Source organism: Solenopsis invicta, chromosome 3 (assembly GCF_016802725.1).
Source record: "Solenopsis invicta isolate M01_SB chromosome 3, UNIL_Sinv_3.0, whole genome shotgun sequence".
Lineage (NCBI taxonomy): Eukaryota > Metazoa > Arthropoda > Insecta > Hymenoptera > Formicidae > Solenopsis > Solenopsis invicta.
The window spans coordinates 10,703,119-10,722,478 of NC_052666.1; the positions used below are offsets into that span (position 1 = coordinate 10,703,119).

The 19,360-nt window shown below is 32.1% G+C and overlaps 3 protein-coding genes and 1 long non-coding RNA gene across 4 annotated transcripts; all 4 read left to right on the top strand.

Moving 5' to 3' along the window:
* Positions 1 to 313: 313 nt before the first annotated feature.
* On the top strand, positions 314 to 2,100 carry LOC120357373 (5'-AMP-activated serine/threonine-protein kinase catalytic subunit alpha-like). The gene is made up of 3 exons (XM_039447553.1): positions 314 to 412; positions 530 to 655; positions 1,010 to 2,100. The coding sequence occupies exons 1-3, from the start codon at positions 361 to 363 to the stop codon at positions 2,098 to 2,100; spliced, it is 1,269 nt and encodes a 422-aa protein (XP_039303487.1). The 5' UTR covers positions 314 to 360.
* A 490-nt stretch (positions 2,101 to 2,590) lies between these two features.
* LOC120357374 lies at positions 2,591 to 5,527 on the top strand. The gene is made up of 4 exons (XM_039447555.1): positions 2,591 to 2,623; positions 3,455 to 3,929; positions 5,366 to 5,455; positions 5,499 to 5,527. The coding sequence occupies exons 1-4, from the start codon at positions 2,591 to 2,593 to the stop codon at positions 5,525 to 5,527; spliced, it is 627 nt and encodes a 208-aa protein (XP_039303489.1).
* Positions 5,528 to 11,888: 6,361 nt separating this feature from the next.
* On the top strand, positions 11,889 to 12,458 carry LOC120357084. Its single transcript, XR_005574284.1, has 2 exons — positions 11,889 to 11,992; positions 12,150 to 12,458. It is a non-coding gene; the product is annotated as an uncharacterized LOC120357084 (long non-coding RNA).
* A 4-nt stretch (positions 12,459 to 12,462) lies between these two features.
* Positions 12,463 to 13,191, top strand: LOC120357375 (mediator of RNA polymerase II transcription subunit 15-like). The gene is made up of 3 exons (XM_039447556.1): positions 12,463 to 12,555; positions 12,718 to 12,840; positions 12,944 to 13,191. The coding sequence occupies exons 1-3, from the start codon at positions 12,463 to 12,465 to the stop codon at positions 13,094 to 13,096; spliced, it is 369 nt and encodes a 122-aa protein (XP_039303490.1). The 3' UTR covers positions 13,097 to 13,191.
* The last annotated feature ends 6,169 nt before the right edge of the window (positions 13,192 to 19,360 follow it).

A 19,360-nucleotide genomic window follows, 5' to 3' on the forward strand; every position in this document is an offset into this window, starting at 1 on the left:
TTATTATGTCATCATAATAAATATTATGTGTCAAGCAATACAAGAAAGCTATACGTTAAATGTGTTGTTGACGAGAATCGCAAAGAAAAATGTATTTTACGTGTAATCGCACGAAATAGTAAGTATCACTTTATATTTATGTAAAGTAATATAAATATTTTAACAAATCTATAATCCTAAATACAAATAATGATAAGAACATCAAAATAGTTTTTGTACCTTACAACTTATTTTATCTTAATAAATTCAGGCAATAATTCCGGTGTTAACTTGTGATTTTCGAAATAATTAAACCTGAAAATTTCTTTTACAGAAAATAAATATCAACTTATAAAAATTGCTAAAAATTTAAACACAAATATGCCAAGAATTGCTTTACAAAATATAAAATTAGTGACTGATGCTAAAAGTAGTAAGTATTTTTATGTTAAATTCTAGCTAACATTAAAAATATTAAATTTCTATTTTTTAATAAAGTGAATGAGTGTAGATTAGTAAAGATTTATATGTATGATTTCGATTCTTGCAGTCATTAAAGAAGTACAGCATGTCAGTAGTGTTAATAAGCATATCACTAGTTCGATTAACTGCATAGACTTTGAGAAGAATACAATATCTTTTGATAAAAGATCTGATCGCAATACAGTAAACGATGGTGAGAGTAACATTAGTAATCCTGTGATACGTACTGACTCTGATAAGATAGCGTTTATCAATAATTGTGATAATAAAGATAATAGAGAAAAGACTGGAAATCTGAACGTAATATTTTCTTTTGATAAGGGTAATAATTTAGAAAGGGTTGACAATATTAATGCCACAAATTCCATGAATGGGAACATTTCTGATAATACATCTTCCTACAACAATGGTAATCATATCATGATGGACAATGAGAAAAATTCTAGCATTGATTTTGTAGCTAATGTTGAACCAAATAGTTGTGAAGTGAGAGATGTTAACTATTCCATGAACGTTAATGATAACATATGCAATACAGTAAACGATGGTGAGAGTAACATTAGTAATCCTGTGATACGTACTGACTCTGATAAGATAGCATTTATCAATAATTGTGATAATAAAGATAATAGAGAAAAGACTGGAAATCTGAACGTAACATTTTCCTTTGATAAGGGCAATAATTTAGAAAGGGTTGATGATATTAATGCCACAAATTCCATGAATGGAAACACTTCTGATAATACATCTTCCTACAACAATGGTAATCATATCATGATGGACAATGAGAAAAATTCTAGCATTGATTTTGTAGCTAATGTTGAACCAAATAGTTGTGAAGTGAGAGATGTTAACTATTCCATGAACGTTAATGATAACATATGCAATGGCAATGATCTTAGTATACTAGATAATATTATCGATATCAACAATTCTACGAATATCAATTTTGATGATGTATTGTCTTATGGGAATGACAAAGGCTGTAAATTTTTAGACGATAATAATATCAATGCTATAAATAGTCATAATTCTGATAACAATGAATTATTTGTTAACCTCAATGGCAGTGGCAATAATTCTGAGACAGGTATTGTTATCAATGGTGACCTTATATTTCCCTTTGACATTAACTCTAATATATTGGATGATGATAATGCTACTGCCAAAACTTCTGCGAGTTCCAGTAATAATGTTGATATGATCCTTCCTTGTAATGACACAAGTGATAATATTGCTTCTGCAACAAATATAACAAATATTTCTGAATATCTACCTTCAACATCAGAAACTACAGTTGAAACAGAAATTGTAGAATGTGAAAGAAATCATGTTTCTACAAATAATGATAAAAATTCTTCAGTGTCCCTGATAGACATTTCTTCTGTAAATGCATTTGGTTGTAGAGAAGAAAATTTAAGTATTCCATTTTCTCAACCTAAAGGACTTCAAAAAAAGAATTTTTGCTACTACTGCAAAAAGTTTCAAAGTAAAATTGCACGCCATTTAGAAAATGTACATAAACTGGAACCTGAAGTGCAGAAATTCATATTATTGTGTCAAAAGGTAATCATATTTTTAAATTCTACAGAAATTTATAAAATTTTATTGTACATTTCTTCTTATCATTGTCAATAATGTTATTATAATCTTTTTTACAAAATAAATTTTTAATTAAAAAAAAAGTAAATATTATAAATTAAAGTTTGTCTTTAAAAAATAACTAATTACAATTAAGAATTATATCATTAAAAATTAACTAAGTTGAAAGCTATTAATTTTTTAACTTTATTAGTTAACTTTTAATTTATTTACTAGTTACTACCCAACCTTGTTAATATACATTATTAATATTTTGTGTTTTATTTTAGGCAATTTAGAAAGAAAAAAAATTATAGAAACTATTAGAAAGAAAGGAAATTTCATACACAATACGGATCCTTCTTTAAACACGGGTACGTTAGTTGTTTGCCGAAGGCCTGCTGAGAAGAGTGGAAAAAGTATAAAAGACTATACGTGTTGTGCAAAATGTAAAGGATGGCACGTTAAAAATAATATTAGACACCATTTTAAAGAATGTGCACATGTACCCAAAGGCAGAAATGTTCAAATTTTGGGACGTGCGGTGATGGGAAGGATTCATGAATGTGCAAGTGAAACAGTAAGAAAGTTTTTATTTCCAGTTTTAAGGGAAGATGATGTTACACGATGTATCAGATATGATAAATTATTAATAACATATGCAAATAAGCTATGTATCAAGTACACTCATCAACATCAACAAGATATGATACGTGCTAGGCTTGGATTATTAGGACGGTTTCTTATCGCAATAAAAGAATATAACTCTATAGTAACAGAATTTTCTGACATATACAATCCTGCGGTATACGATGATTGTCTTAAAGCAGTAAATAAAGTAGCTGATTTTAATTGTATTACTAAAAAATTCGGTGCCCTATCAGTTGCGTCAAATATTGGAACATATTTAAAACACATCGGTAATTTATTAATAACAGAGAACATAAAAACAAATGACAAAGAAAAGCAAGAAAAAACTGAAAATTTTTTAAAAATATTGCAAGAAGATTATGGAACATCTATTAACAAAATAGTAGAAGAAAATATAACGCAACATAAAAGACAGAAGAAAGTTACACTACCATCTATGGAGGATATAAAGAAGTTACATTCATATTTATCGAATCAAAGAAGATTATTATATACAAAGCTTCAAAAGAAATTCACGTTCCACATATGGCAGGATTTTGCAAAAGTTACACTTACATCCACACAAGTTTTCAATAGGAGAAGAGCTGGAGAAATTGAACGTGTTACCATAGAAGACTTTAATACTCGCGAAGGCATAACAAAAAAAAATTGTTCAGATTTATATAAAACATTAAACACAAATTTAAAACAGGTATATGTTATTTACTTGTTAAAATATGTATTAATGTGTAATTTAAATAATATAATATTTTGTTTATAGATTGCTGATAAATATGTGAGGTTCTTAATTCGTGGCAAATTGGGGCGCACAGTGCCTGTGATTTTAGACATGGAAATAGTTCAGTGCATTGAACTAATTTTAAAATATCGAAAGGATGCAAACGTTCCTCAAAATAATCCTTACGTATTTGGAATACCTAATTATAGCAATAAGCGCAATTTCAAATATTTAAGAGCATGTGTTCTTATGAGGAATTTCTCTAAAAAGTGCGATGCACAGATGCCACATGCATTAAGAGGTACTGAATTGCGAAAACACATTGCTACGACATGTATTACGTTGAATTTATTTGAAAATGAAGTAGATGATTTGGCAAACTTTATGGGGCATCACGAAAAAATTCACAAACGCCACTATCGACAGTCTATACCAGCGGTAGAGATTATTAGAATGACCAAATTTCTGGAAGCAGCATTAGGTGAAGATGCACAACAATCCAATGCTAATGATCCAGGTATTTTTACTATTTGTTTTATTATTCTGTAAATTGAAAAAAATTAGTATTAAATATTATCGCACACACACACACGCACGCACGCACGCACGCACGCACGCACGCACGCACGCACGCACGCACGCACGCACACGCACACGCACACGCACACGCACACACACACACACACACACACACACACACACACACACACACACACACACACACACAAACATATATATATAAAAGCAAGAATATAAAATCTTTAAAAATTTTGATAATCTTAATTTGAATAATATATTTTCATTTCAATATCACATTACTTATCTAAAGTGCACAACATAATTGTTTTAACACAATTGAAATAATGAAATGGCAATACCGGTCAACAGCAGATCTTGGTGCTCAATAATTTTTTGAAATTTTCTTACTGTTTCACTTGCACATTCATGAATCCTTTCCATCACCGCACGTCCCAAAATTTGAACATTTCTACCTTTAGGTACATGTGCACATTCTTTAAAATTGTGTCTAATATTATTTTTAACGTGCCATCCTTTACAATTTGCACAATACGTATAGTCTTTTATACTTTTTCCACTCTGCTCAGCAGGCCTTCGGCAAACAACTAACGTACCCGTGTTTAAAGAAGGATCCGTATTGTGTATGAAATTTCCTTTCTTTCTAATAGTGTCTATAATTTTTTTTCTTTCTAAATTGCCTAAAATAATCACAAAATGTTAATAATGTATATTAACAAGGTTGGGTAGTAACTAGTAAAAAAATTTGAAGTTACCTAATAACGTTAAAAAATTAATAGCTTTCAACTTAGTTAATTTTTAATTAAATAATTATTAATTGTAATTAGTTATTTTTCAAAGACAAACTTTAATTTATTAACTTTTTTCTGAGTTAAAATAATTTCTTGAAATTATTGGACACCAAAATCTGCTGTTGATCGGTATTGCCATTTCATTATTTCGATTGTGTTATTACACTTTCCGGTTGAATTAGAATTTGATTATTGTAATTGTTTTAATAATAGTGTTAAAAATTCTAATTCTTGGTTTGACGATATTGTTATTTTCTATCAAACATCTTTTCCTTTCAATCTGTGGAAATTATTATTTAAAATAAGGTGAATTTAAAAAAATAAAACTATACAAAATATCTTCATTTAAACTAGTTATGTTTGTTTAATATTATTAAATTTTTTAACGAAGATTTTATATTCTTTCGTATATATATGAGAAAATGAGTAATTTGATACTAATTTTTGGGGGGTATTCATTTATATGATGTTACAAGCATCATATAAATGAATACCGCATTTTTCTTATAAAATACTTATATTGCATTTTTCTTATAAAATACTTTGAATATCCTTTTTTGTACATTTATTATAAGCATTTAGTATCTATATAACAATTATCACAATACTATATTATTAATAATAGAAGAGACAGTAAAAGATTCCTCGAGTGAAAGAGAAGAAAGCGATTCTGAAAAGAGTGAGATAAATGAATCCTTGTCAGTGCAGAAGCAAAGTCATGCTGAAAGCAAATTTTCTGAAACTAACATAACAAAAAGGCGAACGCAACAAAAGTCTGCCATTTTGAATAATGATTATAATTCCGATGAAATTTATATTCCTAAGATGAAAAAACGTCGTAGTAGTAAGTATATTTTTATTTTTACTTTATATAGATATTTTATATAGTTTCAAAACGTTAGTACGTATAAAATAAAAATTACATTGTTATTGCTTATAATTTTTATTCAAATTATCGAATGATGTAATTTTGATAATATTTTATTTTGTAGCATCTCCATTTGGCATAACAAAAAGAAGACATTGGACAGAAGAAGAACGTAATACAATATTCAAAGAATTTGCAAAAGAAATTGCTATTTCTCAATTGCCATCTGCTAAGAAAATTGTCCAAGTAAAAGATAGAAATAAGTGTTTGGTTAATCGATCTGTTGCTCAAATTAAAACATGGATACATAACTATATAACTGGCAAAATTAAACGTATTTAATTTTGCCAGTTTTTTATTGCCAGTGATAGTTATATGCTTGCCAGTTGTGCAGGTGGCTCAGTACAACTACGCGTTCTTGTAAAGACGTGTTCTTAGTTGAATTTTGAGACGATTTTTCCTCTACGAAATTTTTGTCCGATGCTTACTTTTTGAATGATAACAGGGTATAGTTAGCGAACCTCTGCTTACTTCTTGCTCACGGTCTGTAATACGCTAACTTTATCATGTTACAATTCAAAAAGTAAGCGTCGAACAAAAATATCGTAGAGGAAAAATCGTCTCAGGATTCAATCAAGAACACGGACTTTGCAAGGACGCGTAGTTGTACTAAATTACCATGTATAGTTACATGCTTGTCAGTTATTTTTTGTTTTGTTCAATATTTTTAATACTTATGAAATTGTTTATTTGTCATATGTGATGTCTCTATTTAAAAAAAAAAATCAAGTCATGAAGAGCATTTATTGCATTATATTGTCAAAAACACAGAAAGTTGAATTGAGATTACTTTGTATTAATTTAAACAGACTTGTGATGCAAACAGACTTTATAATATTAAACTATGTAACATTTCACATGAGGCCTGTTTTTTTAATTAAACTGACTGCACTACTTCACAGTTCATTCTTTTCTCTTCTTGTTGAAAGAAAGAAGATAAATTCTGAACAATGCAGATTAGAACAATCAGTTCAGCTAAAAAGAATAAACATATTCATATTCTTGACCTTTCAATTGCAGAAGCATTTCCTTTTATAGATATGCACAATTTTCATGGAAATAAACGCTGTAATAATCTGAGCATATCAAATATTTTGCTAAAAATAATTAAGTATTGTATTTATATCAAAATAGTTGAAATGCCTAGTGTAAACGAAGTATTAAGCGATTTAATACGGATATAGTATTTAAGTTGCATTCTAAAATTCTGAGTGTACTGAAAACTTATCGTTTACATTACATATGTATATTCAGTACTCTGAGGCTGATATTCATTGTCGATTCTTATTTCAAGATCACCTTATGTAATGTAAAGATGCTAATACAGCTCTGATTTGTTGAGAACATCTTAAGATTGCACTTTGGATAATCTTAATAATGAATTGATTATGAATACCAACCTGATTGAATAATGGAATGCACCCTTAATACGCGCATCAATGTTAAGGGCTTTCTACAATAAGTCATTAACTATTAGTTGTAAACGTAAACCGTAAGAATTGACCAATTAGTTGTCGAATATTCTCCTCACATTAGAATGTGATTGATCAATTCTTACGGTTTACGCTTATGAGTAATGATTAATGGCTTATTGTAGAAAGCCCTTGAGTATCAGGTTACGGTTTCACTCGTTTAGGAAATGTGTTGATGTAGTTTATTTATATGTGATGGTATATTGTTAATTTCAATAATACAATGCGGTTATCGTTTATTGATTTAAAATAACCACCATAAAAGTGTTATGTGAAACAAAATATTTGTACGTTACACATTATATCTTCAACTTAAATAAATAAAAGAGTTTCTATAAAATTCTTAAAACTTTTAATGTAAAATATCACAATTTATGGTTGAGAAAACAAGTTGGATTATGCAATTGAGTGTAAGTTGAAATTAAAATTAATGTATATTACTAGAAAGAAATCAAGTTATCAACAAGTCAGAGCCATATTAGCATCTTTACATCACATAAGGTGATCTTGAAATCGACAATGAATACCAGTCTCAGAGTACTAAATATATGTAATGTAAACAATAAGTTTTCAGTACACTCAGAGAATTTTAGAATGCAACTTAAATACTATATCCGTATTAAATCCGCTTAATACTTTTGTTTACACTAGGCATTTCAACTATTTTGATATGAATACAATACTTAATTATTTTTAGCAAAATATTTGATATGCTCAGATTATTTCAAGTAATGTATTGTAGACAATTACTAACATCGTTCCATAACCTAATATAACTGCTGGTATAAACAGTCGAAAGACTGGCTAAGGCAACCAAACATGGTTCAAAAGTGCGTTGCAATGTGTGATTGTTAACCAGATATTGGAAATGTGCGCTTACAGCTTCTAATAGCGGACTGAAAATTTGATGTTCCTCCAACATCGTCACTTATTACATTACAATCTTCTCTCTTGAAGTCTAATTTTTCCAGGACAACTTCGCATTATAGTAAAGTATCCAATGGCATACGTTTATTGGGACTTGATAGAATTTTCAACAGTTTCTTGATCTTGCCGAGTCGACATTTGACAGAAAATAAACAAATAAAAATATTATATTATTTATTTGAATCGTTAATCAGAAAAACAATATAATACCAAAAAATATATTTCCTTTTGTAATGCTGACAACATTTATGAAAACAATTCTACACATTTGTGTTATATATATTCAAAGCTTTATAACATATTTTTTAATATATAAATTTTTATAGATTGGACCTATTTTTCAGTAAAATAAATTTTTGAAAATTTTTTGGTATATATGCATTTTAATATTTTAATCACAAATAATATTTGTATCTCCTTACTTCCTTCACTGCTCATCTTGACAATCATTCTTCTCTATTTATTTGCTTAGCTGTTTGACTTTATCTCTGTAAACCTGATTTTCTTGCTGAGGACTTTGTGTTGAGTCTACACTTTCAGGATTATTTTACGATTTATTTGGAGACGGTCCATACATATAGTTTAATGTATCCATAAACGAGCTAAGCTTGGAGCTGAAGGAGATGGACTCTGTCTCAAAAATTGATTCGGCGTAACGTTATGTGGGCTATGAAATCCAGTATTCATCATTTCACCCAGCTAAAAACAAAAATATCAATTATGTTAATAGGATATTACCAATAAATAAATTATCAATAAAAATGGTGAAAATGATCAAAAAGATTAAATAATGCTATACCTTTCTTTGAATATGGTTTAACTGCTGCTGCATCTGACCACGACCTAATTGTCCAGAGTCAATTTGACTCAATTGTTGCGGTGTACTAGTCTGTATACTGACTATTGGTCCCGTATTATGATACTATATTTGATCTGGTAGCTGATTCTGCATCTGAAACTATGATAAAAATAAACATATAATGCCACTCTCACCTTTTTCTTATTTTTTTCTTGCATGTTCTTAAATAACTTCTTTATTACATAGTATACTTTAGTAACATAATTTAGTAATAAAAGAGCATACCTGCATATTTTGTTGTATTTGTCCAGGCACCATTTTATTCATTTGCGGAGGAACATTTTCTGTTCCCATCTGATTCATTTGAGTTAACGTGCATTGTTTGAATCTTGCCCATGTGGTTTATTCAACCATCAGATTGCAACGGTTTCATACCCATACCCGGCTATTGTTCTGCGTACCAGGAGTATTTATTGATTGCCCGGATCGTTAATTTAAACTTTGCAACACTAACAAAATGTACAGAATGAATACAGTTTGAAGTAGTTATCACTAAGGTGCATTCTTCATAACTCAAAATATTTGTGTATTTGTATGTTGAAACTTGCAGCAATACTTGTGCGCAGTAGTATTTTGAGGCACTACTAATAAAATTTGCATTATCTTTTCTTGCAAATTGGAATAAAGCAATAATGAGTATATTATTGATAGTAGATCATTTTACATGTTTGTAGCTTCCTAAAACGGTTTTGTTTATATTTTTCTCTTTCAAAACAACAGCTTTAGGAAGCTACAATCATGATCTAATATCATCAATAATATACTCACTATTGATTTATTGCAATTTACAAGAAAAGATGATGCAAATTTCATTGCATCGAAATACTACTGCGCACTAGATCTTTTTAGAAGGGTAAAGACTATAGCACCTTCCATAAAGGCGCCTTTACATGTCAAGTGTCGAGCGTCAAGCAACAGACTTCGTTTATTGGCTGCTGCTTGCCCAAAATTCAACAGCAGTCAATAAACGAAGTCTATTGCTTAACGCTCGACGCTTGGCATGTAAAGCCTGTTCTACAATAGCAGTAAACACAAGACCGTAAGGTTGTAACGTAAGAAATGAAAATTTTTCATTTGCTTACGAGCTCTTAAAACCATGCCTTACAACCTTACGGTCTTGTGTTTATGCTATTGTAGAACAGGCTTAACTGCACCTTATGTACCGTATAAATTATCCAATCACAATCAAAAATTCAAATCCGAAATTCTAAATTCTTGATTGTGATTGGCCAATTCTTGCGTTACGTCTTATGGTTACGGTTACGAAAAGTGTATGCTATAGCCTTAACCGCATTGTACTACTGAAATTAACAATATATTATTATATATAAATATATTTACATCAAACACATTTCCTGAACGAGTGAAACCGCAGCCTGATACACATGGTTAAGAAAATACAGGTTGTGTTATAAAATTATGCAGACAAATGCAATGCATTATCCTAGTTTATACTTAAAAGGCTTTCTACAATAAGTCATTATCTATTATAGCGTTTTTCTTTAGGAAAACTAGTGCGCTCTGAGTGCACTCTCGCCGCAGGCAATTGGATCTTTCGGTTCGCGCGAAGACGGTGCGAACCGAAATGCCCAATTGCCTGCGGCGAGTGTGCATTCAGTGCGCACTATTAGTAATAAGCGTAAATCGTAAGAATTAACCAATTATATTCTAATGTGAGGAGAATATTCAATGTGATTAGTCAATTTTTAAAGCATATCCAGACAAATTTTCCTACTCGCATAAACATATGCATAGTGAAATTGGTTGATCCAAAAGCAGATATACATAAGAAAATGGATCAATGGCTGCGTTCAGCAGAGAAAATAAATCAGTAAGCGCTTAGTGATTCTTTAAGAAGATTGGTTCTTGCCCTTAGTTCCTTACAGGATCTAAATATATAAACCAATCATCTTAAAGAATCACTAAGCGCTTACTGATTTATTTTCTCTGCTGAACGCAGCCAATCATTTTCTTTATGTCCTTTCTACAATAAGCTATTAGTTAGTATCACAGGTCATAAGCTGTAAGAATTGATCAATCACAGTCAAATATTCTCTTCATATTCGTCTGTGATTGATCAATTTTTACAGCTTATGACTTGTGATACCAACTAATAGCTTATTGTAGAAAGGCCATTATGTATGTGTTCATGCGATTATGCAAATTCATCTGGATAAGCCCTAAAAGCCTTTCTACAATAAGCTATTAGTTGGTATCACAAGTCATAAGCTGTAAGAATTGATCAATCAACGGGTACGGTCAAGACGATGCTACAAATGCTTTGAAGCATCTTTTGATTGGCCAATTTGTAAAATTCTTTGTTCTGATTGGTTAATCAAACGCTTCAAATAATTTGTAGTGGGACTTTGACCGCAGCCACAGTCGAATATTCTCTACATATTCGACTGTTATTGGTCAATTCTTATAGCATATGACTTATCATACCAACTAATAACTAATTGTAGAAAGGCCATTATGGTTAATGGGCATTCTACAATAAGCCTTTAGCCATTAGTGTAAACCGTAAGAATTGATCAATCACAATCGAATATTCTCACATTAGAATGTAATTGGTTCATTCTTTCGATTAACGTTTATGACTAATGTAAATCCGAATGATACAAATGCTATGAAGCATTTGATTAACCAATAACAACAAGGAATTTTACAAATCGACCAATCAAATAATGCTTCAAAACATTAGTAGCGGCTCCTTGACCGCACCTTAATAGATAATGACTTATTGTAGAAAGCCCTTAATGGCTTATTATAGAAAATCCTTTAAGTGTAAACTGGGATAATGCATTGCATTTGTTTTCATAATTTTATAACACAATCTGTATTTTCTTAACTATGTATATCAGGCTGCGGTTTCACTCGTTCAGGAAATGTGTTTGATGTAAATTCATTTATATATAATAATATATTGTTAATTTCAGTAGTACAATGCGGTTAAGGCTATAGTCTTTACCCTTCTAAAAAGATCTAGTGCGCAATTGTGCGCAGTAGTATTTCGATGCAATGAAATTTGCATCATCTTTTCTTGTAAATTGCAATAAATCAATAGTGAGTATATTATTGATGATATTAGATCATGATTGTAGCTTCCTAAAGCTGTTGTTTTGAAAGAGAAAAATATAAACAAAACCGTTTTAGGAAGCTACAAACATGTAAAATGATCTACTATCAATAATATACTCATTGCTTTATTCCAATTTGCAAGAAAAGATAATGCAAATTTTATTAGTAGTGCCTCAAAATACTACTGCGCACAAGTATTGCTGCAAGTTTCAACATACAAATACACAAATATTTTGAGTTATGAAGAATGCACTTAGTGATAACTACTTCAAACTGTATTCATTCTGTACATTTTGTTAGTGTTGCAAAGTTTAAATTAACGATCCGGGCAATCAATAAATACGCCTGGTACGCAGAACAATAGCCGGGTATGGGTATGAAATCGTTGCAATCTGATGGTCGAATGAACCACATGGGCAAGATTCAAACAATGCACGTTAACTCAAATGAATCAGATGGGAACAGAAAATGTTCCTCCACAAATGAATAAAATGGTGCCTGGACAAATGGGACAATTAGGTGCTGGACAGATACAACAAAATATGCAGGTATGCTCTTTTACTACTAAATTATGTTACTAAAGTATACTATGTAATAAAGATATTATTTGAGAACATGTAAGAAAAAAATAAGAGAAAGTTGAGAGTGGCATTATATGTTTATTTTTATCATAATTTCAGGTGCAGAATCAGCTACCAGATCAAATATAGGATCATATTACGGGACCAATAGTCAGTATACAGACTAGTATACCGCAACAATTGAGTCAAATTGACTCTGGACAATTAGGTCGTGGTCAGATGCAGCAGCAGTTAAACCATATTCAAAGAAAGGTATAGCATTAGTTAATCTTTTTGATCATTTGACCATTTTTATTGATAATAATTTATTTATTGGTAATATCCTATTAACATAATTGATATTTTTTTATTTTAGCCAGGTGAAATGATGAATACTGGATTTCATAGCCCACATAACGTTACGCCGAATCAATTTTTGAGACAGAATCCATCTCCTTCAGCTCCAAGCTTAGCTCGTTTATTGGATACATTAAACTATATGTATGGACCGTCTCCAAGTAAATCGTAAAATAATCCTGACAGTGTAGGCGCAACACAAAGCCATCAGCAAGAAAATCACGTTTACAGAGATAAAGTCAAACAGCTAAGCAAATAAATAGAGAAGAATGATTGCAAGATGAGCAGCGGAGGAAATAAGGAGATACAAATATTATTTGTGATTAAAATATTAAAATGCATATATACCAAAAAAATTTTCAAAAATTTATTTTACTGAAAAATAGGTCCAATCTATGAAAATTTATATATTAAAAAATTTGTTATAAAGCTTTGAATATATATAACACAAATGTGTAGAATTGTTTTCATAAATATTGTCAGCATTACAAAAGGAAATATATTTTTTGGTATTATACTGTTTTTCTGATTAACAATTCAAATAAATAATATAATATTTATATTTGTTTATTTTCTATCAGATGTCGACTCAGCAAGATCAAGAAACTGTTGAAAATTCTATCGAATCCCAATAAACGTATGCCATTGAATACGTTTACTGAAATGCGAAGTTGTCTTGGAAAAATTAAATTTTAAGAGAGGAGATGAAACTGTAGGACCGCCAGTAACGACGTTGAAGGAGCATCAAATTTTTAGTCCGTTATTATAAGCTGTAAGCGTACATCTCCAAAGTATTTGTTGTATTTGCAGAAGCAATATTTTTACTTATGTCATTATCACAAGGAAGGGTCATATTAACATTATTATTGGAACTCGCAGAAGTTTTGGCTGTAGCGTTATCATCATCCAATATACTAGAGCTAATGTCGAAGGGAAATATAAGGTCACCATTGATAACTACCTGTCTCAGAATTATTGCCACTGCCATTGTTAAGAAATAATTGTTATAAGAATTATGACTACTTATAACATTGATATTAATATCATTATCTAATAATTTACAGCCATTGTCATTTCCATAAGCTAATCATCAAAATTGATATTCGTAGAATTGTTGATATCGATAATATTATCTACTATACTATGATCATTGCCATCGTAGGAGCATATTATCACTTAGTTAATTTTTAATGTTACAATTCTTAACTGCAATTAGTTATTTTTTAAAGACAAACTTTAATTTATTAACTTTTTTCTGAGTTAAAAGTTTATTTTGTAAAAAAGACATTGTCACGTCCGCGACGTTGCGAGTATAAATTTTTTCGACACCGGTATAAAACAGACGGGCAAGCCGGCATTCGCTAACAAATCTAACTGTCAGGTCGCATCCTGTTCTTAACATTTTCCAGCGCCGGATAGTCGCAGCAGAATGATCTGCACGCACGGCCAGCAAGTCATAAAATCATAGACTAATGTCTATTTAACATTTCCCAGCGCCGGATAGTCGCGGCAGAGCGATCTGCACGCACGGCCAGTAAGTCGTAAAATCATATTTAACATTTTCCAGTGACGGAAGGTTGCTAGAAGGAAACTGCGCCTACGACACTCGAAAAGTAATAAAATCTCAATCCAACATTTTCCAGCGCCGGATGGTCGCGGCGGAGAAGTCCGCTCGCACGGCACTTGAAAGACACCGCGACAGAGAAATCTGTCGCGCGACCGTTAAAGTCATAAAATCGTGAACTGACATTTCCCTGACATTTCTCAGTGCCGGATGGTCGCGGCGGAGAAGTCCGCTCGCACGGCACTTGAACTTGAGTTTTCTTATTCAAGGAATCTGAGTGGTTGCATCAGCAGCAACCCCCCACTAAGAGCACCGACTTGCCGCGTTTTTTCAGAGCTTTGTCTCAAAATCATATAAATAGGGATGCAGCCCGCGACTCCGGGCAGTTCGAACTCGAGAGTAGAGATCAGGGCTAGTGTAGCCAGGACGGTTCCGTGTCGCAATTGTAGCGACCGAGTTCCCCTGAGCTACTAGTTCGCGCTAATCCAAACGAGTCACTCTAATTCCAATCCTAATTCTAATTCAAATTCCAACTCTAACTCAAATCCTAAATCGAGACACTTCCTAATTCCAATTCTAATTCTAATTTTAAGTCTAACTCTAAATCCATCGTTATTTTCCTCGTAAGCTTAATTTCAATGTAACCGTAGCTTAAATTGTGCTTTATATCGTAGCAATAAAAGATTAGTTTATGCACAAATGCTTTTTCGCTTAATCACCACGCTTAACCTCCCCCGCTTCCATGCATGCAACACCGCGACGCGAGTGTAGTGCCTAAACAGAAGTATCACGATCGAGGCTCGAGGACGACCGGACAGCCGAGAAGGACGAAGACGATCATCACCTGACCAGAGCGGCTACCAAGGCAACAATTTCAACAGCAACCGCCATACTAAAGCTAAGTCGCAACGTCCAACAAAGCATGTCACACGCGTACTTTTCAACTCAAGCCCCATATTTCGATTGGCTTAACTCCGCGTTGTGTAGCCTGGCCACCTTCCATCAACACCAGATTAACCGCACGATCATTTGCGACGGGTGTCGAAATACTCTCCCCTTTCGCGACCGCGTATTTTTTAACTCAGTCACGCGTCACTACTTAATTATCGGCGGGGACGAAGAAGCCACACGTTGCTCGTCCTGCAATCGTCTAATCTCATTTCCGGAGACCGCGATCGACTGCGTCGAGTGCTACGAAGCACTGAACGACCTCGCGCGCCATTTGCACGACTCGGAAGACAAACCATATCTCAATACAGCGCCTACTATAATAGAAATCGAAGAGACGTGCACGTGCGTATCTCCAGAAGAATAATAACCTTACACGGTAAATTAGAGTATGTGCCCACCGCCGCACATTGCTATTCTCTCGGTCCGTGCCCAGCGCGACGCGAATCGCTCGTTCGGTATATGGCTCCGCAGTGCCCAGTGCGTAACCTCACTGTATTTTCGAAACGACGACGAGTCAACAGTATTATGCCTCGAGTGTAAAGGCAAACAATCAAGCTTTAAGAAAGAAAGTTACCTCGGGGTAATTACTCATTACATCTATCTCGGCTACCCATACAACCCGCAAAAGTGCGATTCTTGCCACGCGCCCGTGGCTGCCCGCCGTCACCCTCTCGATTGTGACCGTTGCCCCCACGAGCTGGAAGAATTCGTAGCTTATTTAATCCGGGAGGGAGACAGCCCCTGGAACGATTCCGACGCCACTATACTCGCGCTCTCGCGGCATCTTTTCTAAAGTTATAAAACTCCCCTCACTAGGCCATCGGTCGCGGAAAATCGGGCCCGTCCGCCGGTAAATCCGGCCACGCGATCCGCTCCTGGGCTGTGGAGTCCCCGAAGCTCAGGCTTCGAAACAGCCAGTTTCGCCGAAACGCGCGTATTCCGCTCAACGGCGACCGCGCTCGGTCGGGACGTAACAACATTATTAACTTATGACATTATTAACAATGATTAGAAGAAATGTACAACAAAATTTTATAAATTTCTGTAGAATTTAAAAATATGATTACCTTTTGGCAATAATATGAATTTCTGCACTTCAGGTTCCAATTTATGTACGTTTTCTAAATGGCGTGCAGTTTTACTTCGAAACTTTTTGCAGTAGTAGCAAAAGTTCTTTTTTTGAAGTCCTTTAGGTTGAGAAAATGGAATACTTAAATTTTCTTCTCTACAACCAAATGCATTTACAGAAGAAATGTCTATCAGAGACACTGAAGAATTTTTATCATTATTTGTAGAAACATTATGATTTCTTTCACATTCTACAATTTCTGTTTCAACTGTAGTTTCTGATGTTGAAGGTAGATATTCAGAAATATTGGTTGTATTTGCAGATGCAATATTATCACTTCTATCATTATCACAAGAAAGGATCATATCAACATTATTACTGGAACTCGCAGAAGTTTTGGCAGTAGCATTATTATCATCCAATATATTAGAGTTAATGTCAAAGAAAACTATAAGGTCAACGTTGATAACAATACCTGTCTCAGAATTATTGCCACTGCCATATACATACTGACTCTGATAACATAGCATTTATCAAATATAGCATTTATCAATAACTGTGATAATAAAGATAGTAGAGAAAAGCCTGGAAATCTGAACATTTTCCTTTGATAAGGGCAATAATTTAGAAAGGGTTGATGATATTAATACCACAAATTCCATGAATGGAAACATTTCTGATAATACATCTTTCTACAACAATGGTAATCATATCGTGATGGACAATGAGAAAAATTCTAGCATTGATTTTGTAGCTAATGTTGAACCAAATAGTTGTGAAGTGAGAGATGTTAACTATTCCATGAACGTTAATGATAACATATGCAATGGCAATGATCTTAGTATACTAGATAATATTATCGATATCAACAATTCTACGAATATCAATTTTGATGATGTATTGTCTATGAGAATGACAAAGGCTGTAAATTTTTAAATGATAATAATATCAATGGAAAATGTTACGTTCAGCTTTCCAGTCTTTTCTCTACTATCTTTATTATCACAGTTATTGATAAATACTAACTTATCAGAGTCAGTACGTATCACAGGATTACTAATGTTACTCTCACCATCGTTTACTGTATTGTGATCAGATCTATTATCAAAAGATGTCGTATTCTTCTCAAAGTCTATGCAGTTAATCGAACTACTGATATGCTTATTAACACTACTGACATGCTGTTGTACTTCTTTAGTGACAAGATAATATTGCATCTGCAAGAAATGAAATCATACATATAAACTTTCACTAATCTACACTCATTCACTTTATTAAAAAATAGAAATTTAATATATTTAATATTAGCTAGCATTTAACATAAGAATAATTACTACTTTTAGCATTAGACACTAATTTTACATTTTGTAAAGCAATTCTTAGCGTATTTGTGTTTCATTTTTTAGCAATTTTAATAAGGTGATCTTTATTTTCTGTAAAATAAATTTTCAGATTTAATTATTTCGAAAATCACAAGTTAACACATTATTGCGGGAATTTATTAAGATAAAAAAAGTTATAAGGTACAAAAACTATTTTGATGTTCATTATCTGTATTTAGGGTTATAGATTTGTTAAAATATTTATATTACTTTCCGTAAATATAAAGTAATATTTATTATTTCGTGCGATTACACGTAAAATACATTTTTCTTTGCGATTCTCATCAACAACACATTTAACGTTTAACTTTCTATATGTATTGCTTGTCACATAATATTTATTATGATGACATAATAATAATATGTATTGTGATATTTTTCACTTGTAGACCAGTCGAAATGTACGAATATAATAAAATTATTCAATGAAGCTTTAAGTTAGCCGTTAGCCAGAAATTAGGCTCCCATGGACAAAAACAATTGAAGTACTAATTCCGTTCAGTGGTATCCCGCGCGCGGTATTTTTTCAAACGCGGTGTTTTTTTAATGACTACCGTTCATGAAACGCAGAAACATTTGCCGTTAGATAGAAAGCAACAGGCCAATTACAGGACAAGTTCAAGCCAAAAAAGTGACCAGGATCACTTTGGCCAATATTAAGTATACCTCTGAAGAATGGAATGTCTGTGATTGGCCAATTTCATAACCACGGATGTTACTAAACTCTATTAATGGCGATGTGTGAACGTAGTCATGTCTTCGCACTGCTTTTTATATGAACATTTCAATAAACAAAAATTTATCTTATATGAAACTCTTGCCTAATGACCTAAGTTACATTTCAGAATATCCTCTCCGAGGAAAATTTGACTAAATATAATATATGTTATAATATATTATAATATAATATAATTATAATATAATATAGTACATGTTATAATATAGTATACGTTCAATGCACTATATATTTCGAGTAAAATTTTTCTCGGAGAAGATGTTTTGGAATCCGAAACTGAATATGTTAAGAATCGTTCTTATTATTCTCTAAAGATGGCTATACCCTACTGAAAAAAATCACGTGAATTATAAATAACAAATAAAAAATAAGCTTAAGCGCTGATATGTTATGTACACACTTTAAACCGTTGATCTAGCTCAGCTATTTCTCCTTGTAGTACGTTATTGCGGGAATTTATTAAGATAATAAAAGTTGTAAGGTACGAAAACTATTTTGATGTTCGTATTATTATCTGTATTTAGTGTTATAGATTTATTAAAATATTTATATGTTACTTTACATAAATGTAAAGTGATTCCTACTATTTCGTGCGATTACGCGTAAAATACATTTTCCATTGCGATTACTTATTAATAGTTTTAGGAATTATTTTATAAAAACTTGTATATAAGTTGAAGATATGTCTAATGTACAAATATTTTGTTTCACATAACACTTTTATGGTGGTTATT